General features: G+C 43.6%; 1 protein-coding gene across 2 annotated transcripts; it reads right to left on the bottom strand.

Annotated features, from left to right (window-relative positions):
* Window positions 1-280: 280 nt before the first annotated feature.
* LOC308364343 (RNA polymerase II elongation factor ELL-like) lies at window positions 281-27,683 on the bottom strand. 2 transcript variants are annotated; one of them, XM_080837458.1, is made up of 12 exons: window positions 27,492-27,683; window positions 15,171-15,215; window positions 13,958-14,079; window positions 9,974-10,137; window positions 7,028-7,311; window positions 6,246-6,379; window positions 3,868-3,964; window positions 3,004-3,568; window positions 2,555-2,624; window positions 2,202-2,373; window positions 1,815-1,859; window positions 281-1,708 (listed from the first exon to the last, which is right to left on the bottom strand). In XM_080837458.1, exons 1-12 carry the CDS (start codon window positions 27,624-27,626, stop codon window positions 1,604-1,606), a joined length of 1,938 nt encoding a protein of 645 aa, XP_080693584.1. In that variant the 5' UTR covers window positions 27,627-27,683; the 3' UTR covers window positions 281-1,603. The 2 variants fall into 2 exon arrangements, with proteins under 2 accessions (XP_080693584.1, XP_080693585.1); XM_080837459.1 differs by having other exon boundaries at window positions 2,555-2,621.

Below are 27,683 nucleotides of genomic sequence, written 5' to 3'. Positions count from 1 at the left end.
GATAAGGACAAATGTAATTAGCAGACCTAATCACACCACTTCTTTCAAGGCATAATTGATAGAAGAAAAACAGTACCACTCAGTGAACCTAAATTTGTGAATAACATGGACCAATTGAAGTGTAAAGCCTTTCACAAAATGGGGGCAAGTTATGGTTGTTTGCATTTCTTGATTAGACAACAGTGTTTGGGAATTTGTATCAGTTTCTCTGTCAATTCAATGGAGAAAAGATACATTAAGACAAAGCAATCCCCAACATCAAGGACTCAGACAAGTGAACTAAAAGTTTCCAAAGTGCTGAAGTTTAATGTCAACGTACTGAAAAGCTGAGGCAGTAATTCAGCATGCAACACAGCCTCCATCAGATGTGCCAGTGTAGTGCACGCAACATCAACTTGGAGGCGTTCCACAAGAATGCTTACAAAAAAAAAAAAAAAAAACATTTTATGTCACAACAATTTTGAGAACAGAGGTGGCATGATACTGACGAGACAGAATTTCTGTGGGTCTCAATTCTGTAATAGTTTGTTTTCGGAGAATACCAGGAGAGACTACACTGGGCAGAGCCATGGGGAGCAGATGCTTAATACAAAAATGGCCTGCGTCCGACCGATAAGATATATGCTATATGAACCCACTGCTCAGATGGTACACACATTTCTTAGAGGGACATTGGAATAGGCCGAATCTCAGACACTGTCAAACACACACTAGGTCGGAACTGTTTAACGCAATTAGCCGCAAACTATGCTTAAGAATTCAGACTTATCTAAAGATCCAGTTGTAATTATGAGCATTGGGTCCAAAAATATCAATTCTTGAGTGATCAGTGGTAGTTTTCAGCATATCGCTCTGATTTACTGTTCCAGCAGAACTGCACAAGACTCAGCAGGCCCGGCTCTCAAAACAGAACATGCCCTATGAAAAACAAATGTCTCCTCAACCACAGGCAGCAGGTCAGGAAACCTACTGTAAGTTTGTGATGTAATATACTAGTAGGACTCAAGATGATGTATTTTATTTTATACAACCGGGGAGTGTGCAGACCCATGAGGGAACAAAGAACCCTTCTGCCCCCCCCAACAAAACAATAAATTAAAACACAGAAAATAAAAAAATACATCAAATTAATAGTCTGACAATACATGCTGGCTGAATAGTTTCTTACTAAGCTCTTAGTAAAATCCATGTGCAACGATCCATCACTGATTGTGATTCAACACGGGACAATCTGTACATCTCTCATTCAGCGTGAGGGAGTAACAGTGTAATGCCATGTTCAGTTCTTTAGTCAACTCCACAGCACTTCACCGTGATAAAACAGTACGCTTGCATCAGAGAGATTTTTGCGTCTTTGGGTCATCAGATCTCTATTTTAACAAACAGATCAACCCTTTAAACAAACAAATACCAAACAAAAAAAAACACGGGGCAGAAAAGGTCCTGCTTTTTATTGTGTGTGCTCCAACATACTCCAGTCAGCAACGACATCTCTGGTTAACCAGTAAACAAGCCTGGATACTCTACTGGATGACTTTCCACTTCTTGGCTCCTTGGGAACCAGTCTGTTTAAAGATAACACCTGACTTGATGTGCAAATGTGTTACTGCTGCTTGTGATCATACTTTGCAATGGTTTTCTTTATGTGTGCAAGTTTGCTGTGTAGGTATTCACAACGGTTCTTATCCTGGCTGTAGTTTGGATTAGACTGAAAAGGAGACACAGGAGACAAATTCAGACAAACTATTCATGAAATTTATAATTATGGAAATGACAAAAAATTGAAGAGGCTGTAAAGACACAGATGAGCATACCTTTTTTATTTTGCGATACTCTTGAACTATCTGGTTGTGAATGGTCTGCAAAGATTAATAATAAAAAGTGTGTTAGTTCGTGAATATTTGAGTTTCAAATGTTTCATAAAAAAGGAACCCCTATTAACACAGGTTTTTCATTTCTAGATGTGTGATGCTCTCCTAAATCACACACAGACCCCAGGACCCCCTCTTTAGGTTATAGTGAGGGTGGCATTGAACCTTGCTGAATGGGGCTGTCTGGTGTTCATCAGGACCTCAAACCTCTCACTTATCACAGGATTTATCTGACGGCAGCAGCATGTGTGGTCGCACAGAGTCTGACACACCGATTGGCTGTAGGGCTGAATAGATCTCATGCTACTTGCCGACGGAGGACGAGCTCACCTTATACTGGCTGGTGCCCTGCTGCAGCTCTTTGAGCTGGGTTTCCAACACGGTGAACTGGCGCGTCACGCCCTCGATGCGGGCGTGCAGGGCCCGGTACTCGTTATACTCCACATTGAACTCGTTCTTGTATCTCTGACGCTGCTCATGGGAAACAATCGTTCTGTAGTTCCTACAGAGATCCCCCACACACACACACACACAGAAAAAGAAAATACTGAGTAATTACCAAACATGCAGATTGGGTGATTTATTCATTCAAAACAAAATATATATTTTGTTTCATTAAGTCTGGTTCAGTGGTTTGGATCCCAAATGCATTTAGTGCATCAAAACTGGATTTCTGTTATTACCTTAAATAATCCTCTGAGTCCAATGTTTCTGTGGCAACATCCGAGTGTTCATATGTGCCGTTGACATCTGCTGGAGGAAAACAAAAGATGTAGCCTATTTTGAGACTTCTCAACAACAGAGCTTATCATTTAGTAAAGAAAACACTAATAGGATATTCATGGAGCACTATGTTAAGCCTACTCCTGTGTATTTTGACTGATGGATTTGCATTTCTAGCTTGTCATCACCTGACCACAGGGGGGCGTTAGTGCTCCATTACATTTGAAGTCTCCTGAAGAGCAGACATCACCAACTAATCCAAAATCCCCATCATTGTATGCTTTTCTTTTGTGGTGAGATTGCTTGACTGAACCACCACAAACTGTTTTAGAAACTGTTCACCACCTAATTCACGACAGGAAATGACTGGGCTGATCTCCCACCACGGGGAAAACAGTTGGGCCTTCACCTGGGCTTCTCCCCTGATTGCCACTCCCCGTGTCCTCAGCTTTGGCCTCTGCATTTCTCTCCCCCTCTCTATTCCCGTCTTCTGTCCGTCCGCTTTCTCGGTTCCTCTCCCTCCCTCTATTACGGTCTTTCGTCCGTCCGCTCTCTCTGCCTCTCTCTTTGTTCTGTCTGGACTTCTTGCGGCTCTTGCTCTTTCGAGCAGGGGTGGGTGTGGCCGCAGCGGGCTGGCAGGGTGGATGCAAGGGGAGGGAGGGGTGCGTTGCCGTGGAGACAGCCGAACCGTGCCCGAGCCTGTCGGCCACACCAGTGGTGGTGGTGGCAGCGGCGTCAGAGCCCTCGCTGTCTCGGCCGTTGGGCGCCGAGTCGCTGCTCATGTCCGACAGAGGCTCGCACGACTGCTGGAGTTCCAGCCTGGGGAGATGGGGCTCGGCCGCTGTGGAGACAGGGCTGGCCTCTCTCTCGCGGGACAGCCCGCCATTCAGCTGAGCCTGGGCTCGGCTCGCCAGGTGGGATATCCGGGGCTTCTTATTGGCTAAAGGGTCAATGTAGTCAGGCACTGGCCGCTTCTGCAGAGAGAGGGTACAGGAAGTGAAGTCATGGAAATAAACAACAGAAATGTGGTCTGTGACTCTTGTGACCTGATTTGACAAACATATCACTTCCTCTGCTGCACAGTCTCTGTCTGGCCAACAGACAGTAGGCAATTAAAGTGAGGCAGAGAGACAATAAGCTGACTGATTGAGACATAAAGGCAAAGAAAGCAAAGAAGAAAGAAAGACAAAAGATTCAGATAATTTAGAGAGAGAGAGAGATAGCTAGAAATAGACATAATGAGGACCCAGAGCAAGAGAGACTTATAGCTCACCTGTGAGGGTGAGGAGCTGGCCTGCTCCCTCTGTGGACTTCTCGTTTCTTCCGCTGTTGCCGATGATGACAGGAGACTCTGGGCCTGACCTAACTTCCTGTTGCACGGAGGATCAAAGCAGCATAATAGGAAAAAAAAGAAGAAAAACCAGATCATTCACTCAATCAGACGTAACAGAGTACAGGCCGGGACAGGTTACTCATGATTAGGTACCGTATTTTCCCAACTATTAAACGCGGTTGATTATTGCAGCCCTGCTGTTAATACTCAGGTGCGGCCTATACATGGGAAGCAACACGCAGAGTAAATCTGTCAGGTAAAGCATGAGTGGGCCTCTCTGCCCTTTCACATACAAATCTCATTAATAGATCAGGTAAAAACAACAGGAGATGGATAAAACTTGCATAACAATAAAGTAACAGGTGTCTTAATGCTACAGAGCATGAACCTCCATAATATATAATTATAATTTAATTTGAGGAGACTGTAACAATAACTACTCATCATTAATGGACCTCTACCTTTTAAACTGTTTTAAGGTTATTTTAAAGTTTCTTTAGCTAGCTAGCTAGTTGGACTAGTAGCAACTAGACAGCCATAGCAACCAACAACATGTTTGCTGCATTGCCTGAAGCAAAGTTTAATTTCTAAAAGGCATCAGTCTTGGGTTCCAAGTGATCACAACAACTTGTGGATCTTCGTAATAGACAATCTTGAGAGAAGTAATGGAACACCAATGGAGCAAGAGTTGTCGGTCAAGGATGGGTGGTAACCAGAGTATTGGTGGTAAATCAGGAAGTAAAGAAGTAATTCTGGTCTCTGATTGGTTAAGACCTGTCACCTGACCTGAAGATTCAATGTCGTTGTTTCCATGAGCCATCCACAAAATACTTCAACCCAAACGGACAATAAAAACACAAAAAAAACCCTCCTTTAGTTTCAATTGCACCCATTTAATATCCAATCCCCGGGTTGTCTGCCACTACTGTAAGTTTATGACGTGATGACCTTTGTCACTTCCCAAACCGTCTGGATATCTGCCACAACTGTAAGATTTTGACGTGATGACCTTTGTCACTTCCCAAACCACAGCTTGAGATCAGAAGCCGCCCCCTTCAGCCTTCTCGTAACCGCTCACCTTCTCTCCTGCCTGACTGCAATATTTCAGCCTGTGTACGCTCACACTGTTTCACCATAACAGAAATGACTAACACACACACACACACACATACACACACACACACACACACACACACAGCTGGCAGGAAGAAGGCCTGGCCAACTGCCAGATCACACTGGCTTGAGGAGCTTGATTGTCCTCCACTGCTGAGCGTAGATCAGTGCTGCTGTGGAGGTTATAGTGTTGCCGAAAGTAGAACCTGATCCTGGACCGATATTCTGGGCTGCCAGAGAACACACATGGCTGAACATGTGCTAGTGTGAGAGTTGCATCACTAGCGGCGCTTTAGTGAGTGATTTACTGAATTCCATCTGTGTGTGTGTTTATGCCATAGGAGGCCAGGATTCGTTACACCTACCTATGACAGAAACAACTCCTACACATGCTGTAGATACCGCAGAATACAGCACTGCTCCTTCATTGATACTACCGTCAGTCGTTCACACTATTCACACATAGTAGGTCGAATGGCTGTGTGACCAAAGATACAATTACAAAAGCTTTAGATGACCTTTCTAAGACCTATTTTTAAAAAGAAGTACCGTTCAGTTACAGCATGACTGAAGGCAGCATTATCACACTACCTTCAACCATTTTTCAGTTCTTCACAGTCAGCTAGAGAGTCAGTAACCAAAAAGTATTTACTATCATGTATACCTAACAATGGCAGTGAAAACACACAAAAAAAATGCAACTGTGTAAACAGTGACGTCATTACTAATAGGGAAATAAAATGTCCTGCTCTGGGAATTTACTTTAAAATGAAACAACTTCTCCAGGTTTCCCATTAAAAGTGGGAGCCCTTAACAGCAATGTTGAGGCTGCCTTAGAGGGTGCTATAGAAGGGACGACTTTGTCTTGGGCCATCAGCCTCGAAGCTAAGTCTAAAACACGGAGAATGTAAGAAGGCAGCTGCTACAGAATGCTGAAGTCACATGATTATAAAGGTTCTGTGGTTGAGGCATTGAGCAACTTTGACCTGATTGCTTACCTTGAGTTGAATTTGGAAAATTCCACAGCGCGTCTCAACAATGCATATGTTACGTGGAATTCAGTGAGAATTTTCTGTCTTTCCCATACACCCTTCTCCAGGCACCTGACATTACAAAGAACACCACGCCCATACCCACAAGCGCTTGGCAGATGACCAGGTTCTGATGAAAGCCTTTTCAGCCCCTTATCTGCCTGTGAGTCTGACCTGCTCTTGGTGATGAGGATCCTCTTCAGGAGCTGCCGGTCTCCCTCCGTGTAGCCAGGCCAGTCTCTCTGCACGTCATTCAACAGGGCGTCCTTTAGTGTGAACGTGTTGTCCTTCTCACTGAGCTGGCCCACCTGTACAATAAAAAAAAGAGAACATGAGAAAACATGCAGTTATCATTGGTTTATCACTATGATATATGAATATGCAATAATACACAACTACTGATTAAAATACAGCTTACTTTTTTTTTTTTACAAAAAATAAAAACATGAAGGGCCTATTTCTCTCCTGGTTGACCGGAGTACCTGATCTGCCTCTTTGGACTGTCCTGCACGTTTCAACAGACTCTACATCTGTCAGTGTTTTGTCAGATTAGACTCTCATTAGTGGCTGTATGTCATCGTGTTAAGGGTCAGGGAACATTATTTTCTAATCTCAGGCATGATCAGCTCCTGATAATGTAGCAGACATGGGAGAGATCAGGCTCTGATCGAGCCTTAAGCTGCCTTACAGGCACCAGACCAGGGTTGGATCCGTACAATGGTAGGCAGTGGCTACAAAGCTGTGCGACTAAGCAGCCATGGGACTGCAACACAGGTTACATCTGCACTGGTCCGTAGCTGCAGGGCCAGATCTGAGGCAGTGAGTGCTAGACCCGGCCCAGACACAGCAGCTGTCTGGGGTTGTGTGTGTGTGTGTGTGTGTGTGGGGGCTCTAAGGTTATCAGGGACTGCTTATCAGTGGTGAGTGATCATCTGTCTAGTGGGCTGTAGTCTGACCTGCAGCAGCAGGCCATCCAGACATTCCCTGTCCTGAGGGGACAGGCCATCTCGCTGCAGCCGCACAATCAGCTCGGCCTTGCGGTAGGTCTTGAGTGCCAGCAGGTGGGTGAGTCGCTCACGCAGGGGCAGCCCCGCAACCTTCTCCTGGTTGGGCCGTGCAAGGGCGCCGAGGCGCCTCTGGCTGCTGCTGTTAGATATGAGCACAGGTCGCGACACGCACCGGGAGGGGGCAACCACATCCGTCAGGCTCGCCGGTGGCTTACGGATCTGGACTCTTTTGCCTGTGTAGACACACACGCAAGGTAAAGCTGTGAGGCCTTTGAACCTATACTCTATACAAGTCCTGCAGATCTCAAGCATGGCAAAGATGAGCCACAAACAAGCTCCTAAACATGGGGAGTTCAGACAAAAAAATACTTATTTTTTATTTTTTGGCAAAAATTACAATTTTCAGTTTATTTTTTTGTTTCATAATGTTTCCAATCTTGTTTTAACATAGAGTCTGAAAATGAACAGTCGGTGCCCTCTTGTTGACAGCCCCAGGAGGACAATACTGGTTTGTTCTGTCCTTTCCATAACAAATGCCTCCGACAGGAAATGGCTTAGAGGGACAGACTACTCCTGGCGCACAGTCAGACCCAATTTTGCACACACTTGCACCCACACAAAAACACACACACAATCTGGTGTCTGGTAGACCACAGGTTCAGATTACAACAATGCTGCGGCCCAAGAGGAGTCCAGGGCTGGAACCAGGAAGACAGACTGAGACTCTCGCTCACCCACCCACAACAACCCAGACATACAACACAAAGGCACAAGGAACAACACACAACACAACAGACACCAACATCCCTATGCACCAAGCAGAACAGCTTAACACATATAAAATTCCCAATATCAAAAAAACAGTGCTTGAGGTACTGTGAAGGACGGCCTTAACAGATCCTGGGTACAGCATGCGGGACGTGTTGCGGATGTCGCCAGCCAGTTGTGCACTCTTTCTATTCTAATTACAATTCTCATGCACCATGTCAACGAACCATAACTAAACATAATTTATCAAAACTAAACATAATTTTTTTTTTTGCCAAACTCCTTGCCGGGCAGCCTCTCCTTCTAGATCATCTTATGCTTGTACTGATACTGATAAAGTGGCCATGTTAACACTGTTTACTTAAATGCATCTTCATCTTCATCTCTCTATCAAATTGATGTTTATTTGTATTTGTATTTGTTCACCATATCCATTAAGTACTACATACACGCGTACTGGCAGCCGAACTCTACCCACTCACTTTGTCTCTTCCTTCCCCTTCTAGTCTAGACTGTCTTCGCTGTGGGATACTGCTGTAGTCTCTTCACCTGATCTACTTGCAGAAACCCTCAGCTAGGGCTGCTCGATTATGGGAAAAATCATAATCACGATTATTTTGGTCAATATTGATATCACGATTATTCAAACGATTATTTTTGAAAACATGCATTTATTGACACAATCAAATATGACAGAAACACGTATAAGTATCCAAAATAAAACCTTTCTCGTGTGTGTACCGCCACAACATTCTGAATATAACATTTGATTTTTATAAAACATTTCATGAATAAAATATATATATTAAGACAATCAAATATCACACAGAAACACGTATAAGTATCCAAAATTAACTTTCTTCTTGTTTAAGTGCACTGCCACAACATTGACAGCCAAATGCACTGACGAATAACTCGACTGTAGGACAGGCTTTTAGCCAGGCATGCGTCGACGCACTGTTCTAAAATAATTATTACTAGCCGAGTCATGTTACCGCCGCCATGTTTACCTAGCCTCGCTGCTAATAAGTAGGCTATAACTTTGGCTTTCTAACATGCTCTAACACTCCCCCCTCATGGAGGCAGGGGAAGTGCTTGCCTCCAGTCTCTTTCACAGCCGTCTTATGTAAGGTCAGCGATTCAAAATAAGTTCTACACATACGTGAAACAATACATTCCCTATTTGATAGCTAGAGAACAACGGTCCCATCATTACTCCATAGCAAAAAGTCAGAACGCCATCACCAACACATGGCTAATAAAAATCGTATTGTTGTTAAACAGAAATACAAATACAAGATGTACCTTGCAGTTTTGCCCTTAAACAATCCTAGTTAAAGCCTGCTGTAGGAGCTTGTTATCGTTCATCAAACTGTAACGTTACTGAAACTTTATTCCACACGGTAGGTCTACTCCAACATGTCTGTCAACAGTCGATGCTGCTGATTGGCGGTTCACTGGCATGTCCCGCCTCCTGCCAACGGCATACTTCCTGATGCAGCACGCCAGTTAGATTGTACTCCCGCTCGCCGCGTTGAATGCTTTCGCATGCGCGTCTCTTTGATAAACTTTCATAAACTCTCTAGGCCTACTGTCAAACGGAAAATGTCAAATTAATCGTTTCAACTCGATTATACGACTTTGGAGATCGTTTGACCCCAAAATCGATATCGCGATCGAAATTCGATTAATTGCACAGCCCTACCCTCAGCCTACATTTACACTTATTCTATCCCATACTCTGTGCTAGCTTTACCTGCTATGTAAATAACTGCCACCATCGACATAGTTTTCTGTTCCATCACTTTACTTACTCTTTTAATAGTAACCTGTGAGCACTCTGTATACTCACTAAGCTGTTCTACAATACTTGAATAATCTCTCCCCGCATTATCAATTTTGTATGAATCATGTATATACCATGTTATGTTTGTATGTATTGTGTACATCTACCACATGTATGCTAGCATGCTCATCCTGATACGTGTATGATTTTATCTGCAATGTTTCTGATCGTGACCCCTGCCCTTCTCCTTCCTCCCCTTCTAACCCAAGCTGATGGGACTCTGCTCTGGCTGTTGTGTCTGTGGAAATCCAGACTGAGCATACAGGGGCCGCATCTCTTACTGTTGTAACGGCCCTGCTGCTTGATGACAATGGCCCCCCGCCGCCGCGTCTCCTCCTCTGCCTGGGCCATGCTCTGCCGGGCCTTCTGATAGGAGTCGTCCGTGGCGTTCACCGTGAGCTTGTCCTGGATCCCGCCCAGGCAGTCCAGCTCAACAGCTCCATCACTGCAAAGGGCACACAGTCTTATTATTGTAATAACCAAAAGGAGAACAGCACTGTGTAGGGATAGACAGGTATGACTAGGAGTAAATAGGCCTTTATAAGCACACATAAACAGGTATAAATATGAGTTGATAGGCCTTTATAAGCACACATAAACAGGTATAAATATGAGTTAATAGGCCTTCATAAGCACACATATACAGGAATTACGCCTGTGCAGGCAGTGTACACAATCAGAATACATAAAGCAGATTGTGAGAATGAAAGTATTTAGATCATTATGTTCTCTTCTATACTCCTTAGTAGTGTATGTTCTCTTTCAGTCAAAGCACTTTGACATCACCTTATGGGATTCGCCCCTTTCCGACATGTCCCTAAAAACCTGAAAGCCTGAATGGCTGAGTGTGCGGTCTGCCACGGAGCCCTCATCCTGTCCTTCTCATCCTCTCGCCTCCTTTCAGCATGTCTTTCACACTTTTTTTAAAAGTTTTAAAACCTCCTTGCGAGCGAGTGGCAGTGAGTCTTATCAATGACTTTAACTTCCAAGTGCTCCTTGTTTTCACCTGGCGGCAGCCCCTGAAAAAGCTGTCCTCAAAGCCAGCAGGTTTGATAGATTGATTACTGCTAGCCGTTATTGAGGTTAAAACCTGTGCTTTTCATATATTTCATGCTGCACCCCGAGGAACGGTCAGAGGATATTGACCGTTCCTCGGGGTGCATGAAAAATATGAAAAACACAGGTTTTAACCTCAATAACGGTTAGCAACTGTAGCAGAGTAAGGTGAGCTTGCCAGAGTCTGTAACTACAGCGTAGCTAGCCAGCAGGTTCTGTTCTTATGGTTTTCTAACCCTTCTAAAGAAAACTACAACATGAACTTCTAAAAACTAAAAACTACACTACTTCCATATGCACAGCCAGTAGGGATAAAAGCTGGAGACGCAGGCCTGTTTAGAAGGACTTGGCAACCCTGAGGAACTGAATGCCTCGACGACCTGGGTCACAGTACCATGTCAGTTAGGCAGAAAACAGTCGGCGCAGCATTAACAAAGCTCCCCACAGGCGAGGCCTCTCAGGCGGTGTGTGGCACAGACCTACAGCTCCGAAGAGGAGCGCCTGTCCCCTGTTTTGCAGCGAGAGATGGACCGTTTGTGAGAGAAGACAGACTTCAGGGATTTTACAGCCAATTGTCATTCTTACACTGAGGGATGGAGGAATGAGGCCCATTCTAGAGCTGAGCTATCTGAATGGATGTTTAAAAAAAGCTCCCGTTTTAAATGCTCACGCAGTCATTCACACAATCACGCATTCATGCACACAGTGTACGTCAGAGCGATTGGTTTAGCACAATCAATCTGAAGGATTCATACTTCTATTCCGATCACTCCACAGCACAGGAAGTTTCTGAGATCTGCTTTCAAAGACAAAGCATACACATTTCAGTTTTTTGTGCACTTAAATAATGACACAACCCAGCTCTGTCACAGTTCCGCATCGGGATTTGGTATTAGTTTTGGATGCCCCTACCAGTGCTTCTTTTGAGCCCTCGAAGGCATACATTTATAGTCCTGCTCACCATTATTGGCACCCCTAGTGACTATGTGCAAACAGGCTATGAAAAAATATGTATTTGCTGTTTATCCTCTTGGTCTTCCACTCAATTATTCATAAATACCTTACCTTTTCATTGAGGTAAAATAATTGAAAGAATTATTTTTTTTTTTACATAAAATAAATATTTTTCTCCAAAACATGTGTGCCACAGTTATTGGCACCCCTTAATTAAATGTTTTGTGCAGCCTCCCTTTGCCAAGATAACAGCTCTGAGTCTTCTCCTATAATGCGTGATGAAGTTGGTGAACACATGGCACGGGATCTGACACCATTCCTACATACAGTATCTGTCCAGATTCTGAGGTCAATGCTTGTAGACTCGGCTTCAGCTCATCCCACAGATTTTCTATGGGGTTTAGGTCGGGGGACTGTGATGGCCATGGCAAAACCTTTATTCTGCGGTCGGTGAACCATTTTTGTGTCGATTTTGAGGTATGCTTTGGATCATTGTCCTGCTGGAAAGTCCAACCACGGCCCATTTTAAGCTTACTGGAGGGGGCTGTTAGGTTTTCATTTAATATCTGCTGGTATTTGATGGAGTCCATGATACCATGTATCCTAACCAGATGTCCAAGGCCTTTGGAAGAAAATCAGCCCCACAACATCAAAGATCCGCCACCATACTTCACAGTGGGTATGGGGTGCTTTTCTGTATGGCTATCTTTCTGTCTACGCCAAACCCACCTTTGTTGTTTGTTGCCAAAAAGCTTTATTTTGGGCTCATCTGACCATTTTACTCGGTCCCATTGAAAGTCTGACTTACATTTGGCAAACTGTAGGCACTTTAGTTTGTTGTTGATTGACAGCAGAGGCTTTTTTCTGGCAACCCATGTAGGTGGCGTCTGATGGTAGTTTTGGAGACTTTCTGACCCCAAGACTCAACTAATGTCTGCAATTCTCCAGCTGTGATCCTTGGAGAATATTTTGGCAGTCGAACCATCCTCCTCACGGTGCGTGGGGTCTATGTACACACACGTCGTCTTTCAGGCTGATTCTTAACATCTCCTGACTCTTTAGACTTCTTTATTATTTCCATGATAGTGGAAATGGGTATTTTCAACTGTTCAGAGATTTTCTTGTGTCCATTTCTTGATTTGTGCAGCTCAACAACTTTTCATCGCACATCGTCACTGTGTTCTTGGGTATTTCCCATTGTGATGAATGACTAATGACATTTGGCCTGTGTCACCTCATATTTGTACGCCAGTGGAACAGGAAGTCATGGTTAACCTCTTAAGAGTTCATAATTAAACAGGTGAACTTAAAAATATAAAACATGACTGGAAATATACTTCAGTTAGATTTCAATTATAAGATTTTTCTAGGGGTGCCAATAATAGTGGCACACATGTGCCAGGCAGCTAGCTGGGTGGGATACATTTGCATGTTTCGATCATTTGGACATAACAAGTCTGCAGTCCGTTCTATATTGTTGGCATCTCGGTGGACCCGTGCTCTATGTACAAACCGGGTTGCCGCTTGTACAAATCCACGGTGGTGTCCACTGAAATGTGGTGGTGTAATATCCCATAAGCTGAAGTCAAAGTGCTTTGACTAAAAGAGAATGTTGGGATACATATGTAATCTCAGTTCTCTAAAGGATGAAAGTGCACCGTGCACGGTGTTATACAGGTAGTGGAGGTAGTGCATAAGGCGCCTGTGTTCTCAGACAACCGAGGTTACACATGTAACCCACATTTTTCACCAGGCATTTTGCTGAATACAAAATGAATTAAATGTACCATCAAGCTTTTAAAAATACACTCAATCAATGCACTAGAAGAGCCAAAGCTTTTCCCACGCACCACCATGCTCACACTCAAAGGCTGTAAGAATGCCTAACTAACATTAGCAGGGCTGAAATGATGTGGGAGGCTAGGGTTGTGTGTGGGGACGGTCATGTTTTCTCTGCAGGGAGCTGAGCTGGCTGCAAGTGCCTGTGTTTAGGGCTACACTACAGCTGACAGTGGCACACATCCAAAACATCCTGTGCAGCACCAGTTCTGTTTGCAAAGCATTTGGGCAATGATTTATCAATAACACAAGGGGCCTTGACTGTGTGTGTGTGTGTGTGTGTGTGTGTGTTTGTTTGTGTGCGCGTGTGTCTGGCTTGAACAGTACAAGTAAATGATTGACTGACTGATCAGATGATGAGATTGCCATGAAAATCAGCCAATCCAGGTGAACAGATACTTCCTGTTTCCCCTCACCATGTTGCGCACTGCTGGATGCAGTCAAAGCTTCCCTGAGGGTTGTCACGCCCAATGCGGGACAGGTAGAAGGTGAATGTCACATATTCTCCCGAGGTCTTGCCATGAGGGATAGAGATTTTCTGCAGTAATGAAAAGAAAAGTGGTGTTGAGGGAGGGAGAAGCATACACAGATTATTTCACACCTGCTCACAAATGTGGTCAGTAAATCACACAGCGCGACAGGTGATAGTGTGTGTGTGTGTGTGTGTGTGTGTGTGTGTGTGTGTGGGTGTGTGGGTGTGTGGGTGTGTGAGTGAGTGAGTGAGTGAGTGAGTGACAAATAACTGGATGCCTCCGGTGACTCCCATGAGAATGTGCTTCAGTGACACCCTGTATCACTTTCACACCAATCGGCCCTTGAAGAAAAGAGCAGAGACACGAGGGAACACCAGGAGGGACAGAACGACTGGAAGCTGGGTCAGATGGGCCCCATCCCTGACACTGATGACTCGTGCTATAGGCAACTGGGTTAAGGTCATAACACAGCCTTGCATACACAAATACGGATGTGCAATGACACACAAACTACTAAACCAGGTTGCATTTAAAGACACAGTCCATGATGCGGGCAGTATTTGCCAGTCCTTTAACACTGGAGCCTTATTTCTTTCAGCTCCTGGCGATGGATTTCCCCCCTCTCAATGATCACCTTTCTCAGGGTCTGGAATAAAGATAAACTGATGTGCCAAAGTCTAAAACCATTAACACTTGTGGTCAATGAATTTACGATGAGTGACAAACTGAATGCACATTCTCTACTCTCTGTAGTTTCTTATTAGAACATAGTGTTTGCGGTGGCTCAGAGGGCACCAGGGGCAGAGAGGGCATGAAGAGCCCTTGGAAAAGCAGAAGTGCTTTTTTTTCTGGCAGGGAAACATGGCCTCAGAAAAAAAAGGGATCTATGCAAAAACCATGGCAGGGTCCTGCCATACCACGTGGCTCTGATGGGGATGACTTTGTTTTTCTTTTTTTCCCCCTTCTGGTGCAGAAACAATTCTATGAAATGAGGAACCTACGAGGTTATGTCAAGGGCTTAAAAAAGAAGTGTTTCATTTTTCCTCTGAAATGACCCCCCCCCCCCCCCCATTGACTTAATAAAGTGAACCAAAGGACTGCTCCCATGAACAGTGCAAAATGGTTTTTAATAAAAAATGAAGATGTCAGTCCTTACCCCTTGGTTTCCAGTAAAACGAATAGAAGGATGTGCAGTCAATCCCTGAAAGACAGAGAGGGGGAGAGAGACAAAGAAAGAGACAGAGGAAGAAGATAAGAAAGAGAAAGGGAAACAGGCATTCAGTAATGGGCATTTCCTACGAAAAAAGACACAGTAGCTGGTAAAGAAGCAACACTCTGCAGATGAAATGATCTGCCTCTGCTCTCAATATGCTCCTGGCAACAAAACAAAAACAACAAACAAACAAAACCTTCTCAGAGAGGCTCAAGTTCGCAAACAGTTAATAAGACTAGAAGACAAAGCATATACTATACATATTTCTAGCATGCTGACCACAGGCAGGTTTAGGCTGGGGGCCTGAAAAGAAAGGATTTAGGCAAAGCAGTCACAGCTAGGTGAGCACCAAGGACAGAGGTGCTAATAACATACACACATTCTGTATCAAACTGTACCCACACAATTCATAACCCCAAATCAATGGGGCTTCTCATGCCAGTGATGGCCATAATCACTCTCTTTGTGGGCTGTGTCTGGTTTAACCCTCCACCCCCAACCCCCTCACACACACAAACAAGTGAATTTAGTGAATACCGAATCAGAGTTAACTCCTGAGGGAGAATAAAAATAGGAAAAGAAAGATGAGATTCGTTAGGCCTATTTGTTTTGGTACAGGATGGTGAGGGAGGAATGAGGCTCTTGGAAAGCTATTTAAAGCTATGGCTGTGGACATGAGCCTGGCCTGGCCACTACATGTAGATACCATTACTGCTCTACACACACGCACACACACACACACACACACACACACACACACACACACACACACACATCTGAAAGACCTCAATCAATTTTGGGAGACAATATCTCATTGTGACATCCTATCTTTCCTTTCTGAAATCAAGCGTCACCATGCGTATTAAACAATTCACTAATGGAACATTTTGCCTCAATGCTATAGGCCTACAGTTTAAGTCCAAAATCTCTGATTCTTAAGGAAGTGGGTCATAGTGTTTTTTTTCTAGAGATTTTGTAAGTGGTGTAGGTAAAGGCTTATAAACATCTAAAATCATTGTACCTTTGCTTTTCCCTGCTCATACTATGAACACACCTATGTTCACACACTGTCACCCAACACCTCCCCCCTACCTTCACCGCACTTACAAAATCACAAGCATGAACCTGTACACACACACACACACACACACACACTTTTGTGTTTGTTGGCCAGGTACCATCTCTATTGTGTAAACCTGAGATGCTTCGGATTTCACTAGACCAACAGCAGTCATAATTTACTCTTCCTGTCCCTTTACATTTCTCTCTCTCTGACTGAACAACCTGGAGCTCAATGCTCTGAACAGTGGGAATAGTTATAGTGACTTGTCTGTGACTTCAGAAAGAACCTAGCAGCAGCTATGAGAGGGATGGGTGTGGAGCATGCAACACTCAACCCACCCCCCTCAAATACACAAAAAGCATTGGTGGTGTATATCGACAATAGAGCTGCAACGATTAGTCTACGAAATCGACAACGTCGATTGTGAAAAATGGTCGACGCGTCATATAATATTTTTTTTTATTTTTTTTGTAGACGCTAACAGAGCTATCGGTATTTTCATTCAGAAGTGCGAAATAGCTACGAAAAGCGAATTATTCTGAGATGGCTCATGTTACCATGGAAACAATAAACAAAGCTTGGTTTAGCAGCTGCTGCATATCAGAAATGGCTAACAGAAAAGTTGTCATTTTTCTCAATGATGGTCAATTATTAGTAGTTTAAGAAGTACTACTTCAGTATTTCAAAGAGAATGGGCTGTGGGAGCATAAGAACAGTAAGTGTCTAGCAGCAATTATCATAGACATATATCTATAACTTATTTGTAAGGTTTACTCTTAATGTTTGAAAACAGAACGTCTCATGTATGGAGGATTATCGGGGCCAAAACTAAATAAATAAATAACTAAATAAATAAATAAATGAATGGTTAAATACTTGGATAAATACATAATTAGATTTATGTATACCTACATTTATTTATTTATACTTACATATATTTATTTATACTTACATATATTTATTTATACTTACATTTTGTCATACATTTTGTCATACATTTTGTCAAACATTTTGTCATACTTACATTTTGTCATACATTTTGTCATACTTATTGTCATACTTATTGTCATACTTATTGTCATACTTATTGTCCACGGTGTAACTTGCTTGCAGCTAAATAAATCCGTCATCCCCCGTCACCAAGTCAGGGGGCGGGTTAAAGCCTCTGATTGGTGTTACACACCAGGCAGGCTCAACCAGTCGATCAGGCTCGAGGGATACTGAATTTTGGCGTTTATGGATGCCAAGCGCCAGATTTAGTTTAATGAAAGTTATTGAGCATTATTTAAATAAATCAAGATACCAGAATGTCCCAGAAGACATACCCTCAGCTGCTGCGTGAGGCTGCATCCTTAATTTAAGAGGCCCTCAACTCGTCTACTACTAGTAGTATTTCTAGTAGTGTTATGAAATGTTGGGTTTAATGTGGCCTACTGGGTGCACTGGCCGTAGTAGTCGTAGCCAGGTCGTAGCGCTGTCGTTACCCCATCACGTCTATCTCTTCCATAGTTTGCATCAGGCTGCTATTAGAATGTTACGCTGTAGCATGGTTCTTATGTCCTCAGTTTTTGAATCACCAGTGATGAAGAAAGTGTTTTGTCCGTCTCTTCATAAACGGATGACTTAGAGTAAGACCACATTTACACATAGCCGGGTAATTACAGAATAGAGAATATTTCTGCCCTTCCGTTCAAAAATAACGTCGTACACACAAGGTCTTTTTCCAAAAAACGTTCTGTTTATATGAACCCGCATATACGCCCCCAAACGCCATCATAACTATGCTAAACCTGTAGGTTTGCATAAGTAGGCTGCTAATCCATTAAATTGGCTATGAGTCCTAGATATGTCCTTTACGTTTATTTGGCTACAACAGGTAGACAAGATGGAATGTAAAACTCGTAGTCCACTGGTGGAAGTGCAGGGGATACCATTGTTAAAGCCAATAGTCACACACTGGGGAAGGGTTGAGAGATTCAGTTATAGGGTTGAAAGAATGCAATCCTGCGTTTGCATTAACGTATAAATGAGCACTACGTTAACAGCATCCATGATCAGTAAACAGTAAATATAGGACACTCACATCACGAATGCATTTTAGGCGCATATGTGACGCAAACTCCGTTTGACCCAGTGCACACGCAAAAAACTGAGTTTTCCTGAAATCTCCACTTTGGCCGGAGTTTTTAGAAATGATCGTTTCCCGTGATTAAACGTTTTTTCTCGTAAATGAAAGGCCAAACCGCATGAAAATATATACGTTTTCCCACCGTATAAAAGGGGTCTACGTTCAGTTGAGTTCTGGATTTTAATACGTTTATCAATCTGTAGATTGGGAGAGAAACCCAGACCTCTGACAATAAAAAACAACACAACACCAGGCTTAGGTCTCAATCATGTCTCTCTCCGCTCTGAAGGCCGGAGGACCATCTTTTATAGGGCACAATACTGTAAACCTAGTGACAGTCAAGCAGTAATGACGTTACAACAGTCTCAGAGAAAGAGTCTCACAGCTCCCCAACAAATGACAACTCTCAGACTAGAGTTAATAGTTGGAGCTCTCCTTTTAGTCATGACAAGGGACGTTTACCCATTACTTTCTCCAGATCCCGAACATCTATACCCCTGACACAGACACAGTCTACTCTTATTAATACCTGATACCACTCTGCTGCATTTGTCGCTTGATAGTGCGCTTGGACACTCGAAAAAGGTTCGCAATATCTTGTATTTTCAGGCCAGAGAGTGCGAAGTGTTCAATTGTGCCAGCCGAAGATCAAACAGAGTACGACCACCTCCAGGATGTATGACCATCACTCAGCCTCATGTGCTACCATCTCGCTGAGGATCGTGAACACATTTTCATCTATGTCTGTGTCAGTCAGGGCCGATACCGTTGATATAATCTCAGCGAAGCCCTCAATATGATTTTAAAAACAATGTGAATTGCAGTTGCCTCCATCTCCTCAGCTACAGCCAACATTTCGACTACTGTAGCATGCAATATTCCATTTATTGAATCCACACCGGGTGCTGCCATCTTGAATTAGTCAAAAGCAGTCAATTCAAGTTGAACCACCAATCAGAGGCTTTAACCCGCCCCCTGACTTGGTGACGGGGGATGACGGATTTATTTTGCTGCAAGCAAGTTACACCGTGGACAATAAGTATGACAATAAGTATGACAATAAGTATGACAATAAGTATGACAAAAAGTATGACAAAATGTATGACAAAATGTAAGTATGACAACATGTTTGACAAAATGTATGACAAAATGTAAGTATGACAAAATGTATGACAAAATGTAAGTATAAATAAATATATGTAAGTATAAATAAATATATGTAAGTATAAATAAATAAATGTAGGTATAAATACATCTAATTATGTATTTATCCAAGTATTTAACCATTCATTTATTTATTTATTTAGTTATTTATTTATTTAGTTTTGGCCCCGATAATCCTCCATACTCATGGAGGATGCTTGCTAACGCTATTTCAGTTAAGTGCAATGTGGTAAATCAGTGAATTATCAGAGTAGCCTTTATTTTCGTTTGTTCTGAATAGTTAACCTCCTCCACTTAGCAATCTTCAAACAAAAGATTGTGGATTTTTTTTTCATATGTTGAATTAGAATGTCACCTGCAGTTATTTTGCACTTGCAGAGGCTTGATTGCTATTTTGAGTTCCTTTTAAAACTTTATTTACACTTTCTCTTTACTTTTAAAAGCATATTTGCACTCTTAATTTGTATTACTTTTTAATGTATTTATTATGATGATTACATTAGTATTAACTTTTTACTCGAATACATTTGAAATTCAAATTCCAACATTTTGAATAATTTTTTTAATTTATGGAAATAATCGTTAGATTAGTCGATTAATCGACAAGGCTGAGTGATCAGCTTGGATTATGGCCAGGCTGCTGGAGCAGACAGGAATAGACAGCCTCAGCATCTCAATCCCCAGCCAGCTTCTTACAGACGGCCGGACAGCCTGCCCAGGCCAGTGCTTGGGTAGTGTAATGTTCACCACTGGAACACTGCAGTCAGGTGCAGTGTGGGGCAGGGCTAAGGCTTCCCTCTCGCGTTGCAGGGCTTTCCTGCGACTGCTGCGAGCCCCTGTTTGCCATGTGCTGGTCATTTAACCTCAACCACTCCGCGGCATTGGGTTGTCTATTGGGGCTCCAAGGCCAGGATAGTCACAGCCAATCTAGCGGAGTGTTCCAACGTGCTCAGCACATGATGTTCCAGGCATGTTCAGGGCTTCTGATAACAGTTAACACAACCTGTAAACCTCACTTGGATTATTAATGCAGGACTTGAATAACTTATGACATAACTCTCTTCTGAGTATGTGATTGTCGGCACATTTGTATCGCATTGTGCGGTCTTATTTTTGCAAGTCACACTCAAACTTTCTGTTTTAACAGCATCTTTTGAGAAAACCCTTTTCCCTCCCTCATTATTGTAGTTCAGATTTACTCAGGCATAATACAACAACCACACTATGGCATTTTGAACAGCAGCAGACAGGCAGCATCCTAGTGTACTTTCTATTGCAACAAGGCAGTGCTGTTTGCTCCGGCCACAGCTTCCGCCGAACAGGCTCAGCTGGTTTGCAGTTTCACATCGAGAGATGTGGTTGTGAAAATAAACGAAGCAGCCTAATAACAATGAAAAGTGGGTGTAATGCACTATAAAGACAAGTAAGATCTTCCACTTCAAGGGGTGGAAATGAGTTGCCTTACTCGGTTAAGAGCTTGCATTGTTACCAGGGAAACACAAGGGGGTAATAGAGTGTTTGAAATGATAGGGTCTCTCAGCATGAGAAGCCCAACTAGCATTAGTCTTCCATTGACTCCCAGTCCCATTCATTTAGACTTTTCTTGACAAAAATAATCACAGCAAATAACTTTACTTCTGAAGCATCCTATATATATGACTTATTATTTTCCACAGAAACACACGACTGTATGACCGGCTCTGTAACCTTGTAACTCACTTGGCACACTCACTTAGGGTAATACATATTTCTCTATTCCACAAAACGACATTGCAAACCTGCAACACACAAGAAAAGCGGGAGTGAAGTAACTGCATTGAAGGACTGTACGAAAAGCACTACCCCTTTAGAGCCTATTGAATCAGAATCAGAACACTTACCCAAATCGGCTTCATTCAAAACACAAGATGTCAAAGTGACATTGGAGCCCTACGGAGTGGCTCCGTCCACTCTTTTTACTGTCTATAAAAAAACATCACAGGTTCATGCCAGGACAAGGCCTCAGAACGGCAAGGACACCAAGACTAGTTAAAGTTCAGCAAGAACAGGCGGTGAAAGATATATTTTGAGGCATCCTGCGTCTCCACTACCTTGCGGTGTGATTAGAGGAGATGCGATTTTGCTTACTTGGTTGCCAGTTAATGAGTCAGAAACATCAGGCTACTCTGATGCAGCCAAAACATGTCACCAATATAGCATTACCCCAGCCTCTCCACATCCCACAATGAAGAGAAGCTGCTACTGCAGAGTCTGGCACACACATAGACACACTTCCAAATAAAAATCTGTGTCTTCCTCAAATATCAACATTCAAAATCAGCGGTCACCCCACGTTGTTTTGGGAGGTCGGTCGCGACTGGACTGGGTGGTGTAGTTGGGAAGAAGGGTGCAGGAGATGGTGGCTTTCATATAAAAATATATTTTGCTTTTATTTACCGGGGGAATTCTCGACATCAACCCCAAACCATTGCACACAAAATAAACCAACATAAATCACAGACACTACGCACTCACAGTGCTACATTTAACTAGGCACAACTTCCTTTGCAGAATCAAGCTATGCACAATTAACCACGTAGACTTAACTAGGCACAATTCACTATGTAGACTTAAACTAGGCACAATTCACTATGCAGACCAATATTAGGTACAATTCACTACACAATCTTAAATGAGACACAATTCACTACGCAGACCCACACAAGGCATAATTCACAATTCAATACGCAGACTCACACTAGATAATTCACTATGCATAGGTTAACTATAGTCTAGATTCTTACTAAGCACCATTATTACTCAACACAGTTCAGCAGAGCAAACAAAACAAGGCACAAGGTGTCCACACAGCTAGACACAGTTTCCCTTCCACCTCACAACAGGTAAGGGTTTCTCACAAATGCCTTCTCAATGCTTTCTGGTCAAAAACTCTCTGCAAAGTTCGCTCATGGCCATCTCCAGAAAAGTCTCTCTCCATGAACATGAGGCACCCTTTTAATAGGGGCCAGCTGAATTCAAGTGATGCAATTTGGCCTCCCGGGTCCAGCCACTATGGTGGGGGAGTCCAGATCGAACCATTATGGCGGGGGAGTCCACCCCACACCAGGGCCAAACTCCTCATGAGACAGTGAGAAGGGGAAGAAAATTTCACCTTCTCACAGTCTTCCTCAAATATCAACATTCAAACATCTGATATCATCTGGTGGCAGATGAAGCTTAAGGTCAGACATTATAGGCAACAGGTGATTATCACATGTGAAAGCTGGCCCTTCTAGCCTACTTCTGGCATTTTCCTTACCCTTCTCAAATTCCTTTCATGAGCCAATCACTGGTGTTGCTAAGAAACAGCAGTTTGGCAACAGTTCATCGAATCTAACGTGGTATCACAGGACAGCACTGTCGGACACCCGCCCATCAGAGCAATGGCAATGTGGACCAGACACGCCAAAATGGATGTCTAATTGGCTCTAGAATTCCACTCATTGGTTCAAACCCCTTTAATGGTGGATTGAAAGCACATGCTCTACAGGACTGTTTGTTAGAGACAATTAGTGGACATTGCTGCACTTCAAAGTGATCCCCAAACGGTGACACGCACTGGCTAGACACATGAACAGAGAAAGGAAACGTTCAGAAACAGTCAGGTGAATTAAGATGCATTTCTTGGTAACTTCCGTCAGACTTCTACCACTTCTGGTGATAGCAGATCAGGGCAGGACCGACTGCAGAACCCATTTAAGGTTTCTCAAGAAAGACGTGTTGGAGGAGTGAACTGAGCCATTGATGTTAGCTGAAACAGAGAACATAGTTTGCACCAGTGTGTATGCTGAGCGCAAATAGGATGTTCTGATCCCCAGCACCTCTAGGTATGAGTTGGAGATTATGAAAGATGAGTGAGGCCTCCCATGACATAAACACTCCACCTTTGCTGAAACCACTGGAGAACACCTTTTCTTTAGCTGCTCTGTTGTAGCATTGTGTCTAAGACAACATGTGACACAAGAGAAGCCAGTTCCAAAGGATGATTCAGCTACGCTACTGTATGATCTAACCAAAGAGTTTGGTTTCGTAGGAAATAGGAAAAAGTCCAAAAATGTAAAAGAGAAAATCCCCCTCTGTGAATTTAGCTGACACTGGACTCAAATGAGTAGAGGAAGCGGCAAAGCAGTTCTGTGGTGAGAGGGTGGAAGATGTGGTTTCTCTCCATCAGAGCAAGAGAGAGAGAAAGAGAGAGAGATGATCTTCATATAAATGGGAGGGGGGAGGGGGACACAAGTCCTCTTCTCTACTCAGCATCGTCTCAGCTGCTCATGCCGCAGTCGTAATGATAATTGAAAGGAGGAAACAGAACCAGAAGTCATCCGCAGCTTTCAACTTTCTTCCTCCTTTAAAGCAATGCACCCTCATGTCCCACTCTCACAGCTCTCACAAGGCTTATTCCTGAGAGATAGGCCTAACCCCTTTGCAACCAGCACAGTCACTGACACCAAACATCTGAATCAGAACCACCTCCACAGGTTGACCAGCCATTTCACAATGCGCCGGCCTGAGTTATTAAGTTGTAGAGTTTTGTGGCCCACTTGTAATAATAATAAATAATAATAATAATTCATTTTATTTGTTGAGCACTCTTCATTCAAGCAGAATCTCAGAGTGCTAAAGGACAAAAAGACAGTTTAAGAAAATGTATACACTTTTTTAAAAAGTAGGAAATGCCTTTATGAATAAAAAGGTTTTTAGGCCAGTCTTAAAACAGTCTAGTGTCTGTGTTGCCCTTAAGTGGTCCGGGAGGCTGTTCCACAGTCGCGGGGCTGCAGCGGAGAAGGCCCGGTCGCCCATGGTGCGTAGCCTGGTGTTTGGGATCTGCAGGGACAAACTGTTATTGGATCTGACGGGTTGATGTTTGGGGAGTGATGAGTTCTTGCAGGTAAGGGGGGGCATGACCGTTTATGCATTGGAGGGTTAGTAGGAGGACTTTGTAGTCAATGCGGGATGAGACAGGGAGCCAGTGCAGTGAGTGTAAAATAGGGGTTATGTGGTTGTATTTCCTGACTCTCATCAGGATCCTGGCAGTGCTGTTCTGGATGTACTGCAGCTTTTGGATGTTCCTGCCAGTGATCCCAGTGAACAGTGAATTGCAGTAGTCCAGTCTTGAGTAGATGAAGGCGTGGACGAGCTTCTCAGCATCTGGCAGGGTTAAAGTGGGGCGAAGCTTGGCGATGTTTTTGAGATGGTAGAAGGAGATTTTGCACAGATGCTTTATATGATCGTTGAAGGTGAGGTGAGGGTCAAACCTAACTCCTAGATTTGTGACTGTGGTGGAGAGGGGTATGACCTGACTGTCAAAGGTGAGATGAGTTATGGAGGATGACTGAACCTGGTGTGGAGTGCCAACAAGAAGGGCCTCGGTTTTGCTGCTGTTTAGCTGGAGAAAGTTGTTTCTCATCCATGCCTTTATCTCCCCAAGACAGGCAGTGAGACATGACATGGCAGCAGAGGGGCTCGGGCAGTTTTGATGTACAGCTGTGTGTCATCGGCATAGCAGTGGAAGGACATCCCATGTCTGCTGACAACACAGCTGAGGGGGAGCATGTAGATAATAAAGAGGATGGGGCCGAGGACAGACCCTTGTGGAACACCACAGGAGACAGGGAGCTGTCTGGAATTGCATCTTCCCAGTGAGACATACTCAGTTCTGCCAGACAGGTAGGACTGGAACCACTTGAGTGCAGAGCCTGACAGTCCAATGGTGGTTTGGAGGCGCTCTAGGAGGATTGTGTGAACCACTGTGTCGAATGCAGCAGTCAGATCCAGGAGGAGGAGTGAGGGTGATCCTGCATCGGCTGTCATCAGCAGGTCATTCGTCACCCTGAGCAAGGCGGTTTCAGTGCTGTGGGCTGAACGGAATCCTGGCTGGAATTTTTCAAACAGGTTGTTGTGTTTGAGGTGGTCCTGAAGTTGAGAAGCAACTACCTTCTCAAGCACTTTGGATAGAGTATATTTGTATAAAGCCAACATACCATATAGTGCTGCAGATGCCACCCTCAGTGGAAGTCAAGTTGTTTTTGGATGGCCAAATATTCTAGTGGCTGTACTGTGTTTTTAGACACCACAAACTCAGGATTAATGTTTGGTTTCTACAGCAGCTCAATCTCAATTTGAACAAGGTTAGAGTTGGGTCACTCTATCTGCCAAGTGTTAGGGTCCAGGCCAGAATAACAGGTAGGAAGGCCAAATTAGTGGTTAAAGCCATAGAATGTGACCAAAACGGGAAGAATACACATATTAGGGAAGACTCATCATGGGAGGTCTTCAGGGGTTAGAAACTGAATGGTCACACTGTACAATAAAGGACCCAGACAACAGGCTGTGCTTCCAGCAATCATAATCACAACTGTACTTCTGTAAACAGTAATCAAGACTCAGTTTGTGGGAATGACTGACATTAATACACACGTCCAAAAACAACCACAGGCCCCTGTCAGCCAGGTTAAATGTTTCCCGATTGATAGCGCAGACAGACTCCTGAGGTAGTTTGGATCTCTCCTTCAGAATGAGCTGTACTGGCACCATCTGAAGGATGTGAGTCATCACAGAGCAGCTCCCAAATTACATCAGCGGGATGACGGGAAAAGATGACTGGGGGGGGGGGGGGGGTTTGGGGGTGGACGACAGTGCCGAGTGTTGTGTGTGTGTGTGTACATGGGCCCTCCTCCTGCTGACCCCCCCTCCCCTTTGTACACCCCCAGGGTTGAGAACAATCACATCTGCACCAGAGAGCACAGCGTGCTCTCTACACTCCCCACGCCTCTTTTGGCACTAGGGATGACATTCAACCAGCCACAGCACATCGTTAAATGTCACTGGGATATTCACATGAAGTTTCTCACTAAAACTAACATGTGAGTGAGCAAGAACGCAGTCTTTCACACAGAGAGACTGCGTGCTTGGCTTCTCTTGGCTTCTCTTGTGTCAATTACACACAACTAAATAAAGCCCACTGATTTACTATGTAAACAAAAGTTTAAAAAATAATCAAACCCTTTTGCCTGGTTACCCTATCATGCCTACACCCACACACGTTCACACAAACAGGATAATTACTAGTTTCTCACAGGTACTCTGGCTGGCCTATTCTTACTTTGTCAATCCAATTTAGAGCTGCACTGAGTTTAAAACGGGCCACAGTGGTTTACACAACTAATTTACCGCAAACACTGACTGTGCTCACGGGGGCACACTTGGGATAACATGTTAACCACTTGGAACAAAGCCAGCCTGTTGCAGGAGCACGGAGGCCACAGCTCATGAAAACAGTTCTAACCGTATGACATGAACAAACCGTTGCATACCTATCAGTAAGAGAGGACTTTAGAACAGACATAACACTATGGATAGCAACGTCAGAGAGTTACAATTTTAGCATCATAAAACATACGGATATAAATTGAGGTGCGAGTCTGATAACACAGTTACTCAATCTAGACATTTTAAAGACATGGATTAATACAATTAACTACAGTGGTAATGTTCCTTTACTGGTGATAAATTGTTACTAAACATGAAACAATAAACTAACCCTAACCCATTAGATAAAGGGATGGAATAGTCACCAATGGATGAGACACTCTTTCGAACATGTTTAGAAACAGGCACTTCAACTTGATCATTGGCTTTCCCTTACTAGCTATGCTTATTTAAGTTTCTAGTAGCTTATTCTACCTGGCTAGCATGTAGGTAGCATATAAGTTAACATCAAGAAATGACAGTCACGTCTTTAAGAGGTTGTTGGTTCAAAGTAGCATAGTTGGCTAGCTACTTTTAAACCTGAAGTCACTAAACTGCCTTTCCATGTGGCAACAGTTACATAGACAAGCCTAGTCTTAATGAAATCAATCTGTGTATTTACCTTGCTACTTTGATAGCTGTCGATGGCTCTGAGCGCGCTGTCAGTGAGTTTGACGTGAAATATCGACGTGTTGCTGCCATTACTCAGCCTACCACAAGAAAGCCCGTAACACTGTTCCTCTTTCAACGTCGCCATCTTCCTCACATTTCTGCTACAAACCCGCGTTAGCTAACAGCATACACAGCCAAACAC

This window comes from Sprattus sprattus (genome assembly GCF_963457725.1).
Source record: "Sprattus sprattus genome assembly, chromosome: 4".
In the NCBI taxonomy this organism is placed as follows: Eukaryota; Metazoa; Chordata; class Actinopteri; order Clupeiformes; family Clupeidae; genus Sprattus; species Sprattus sprattus.
This window is presented reverse-complemented; position numbering and strand designations above follow the sequence as displayed.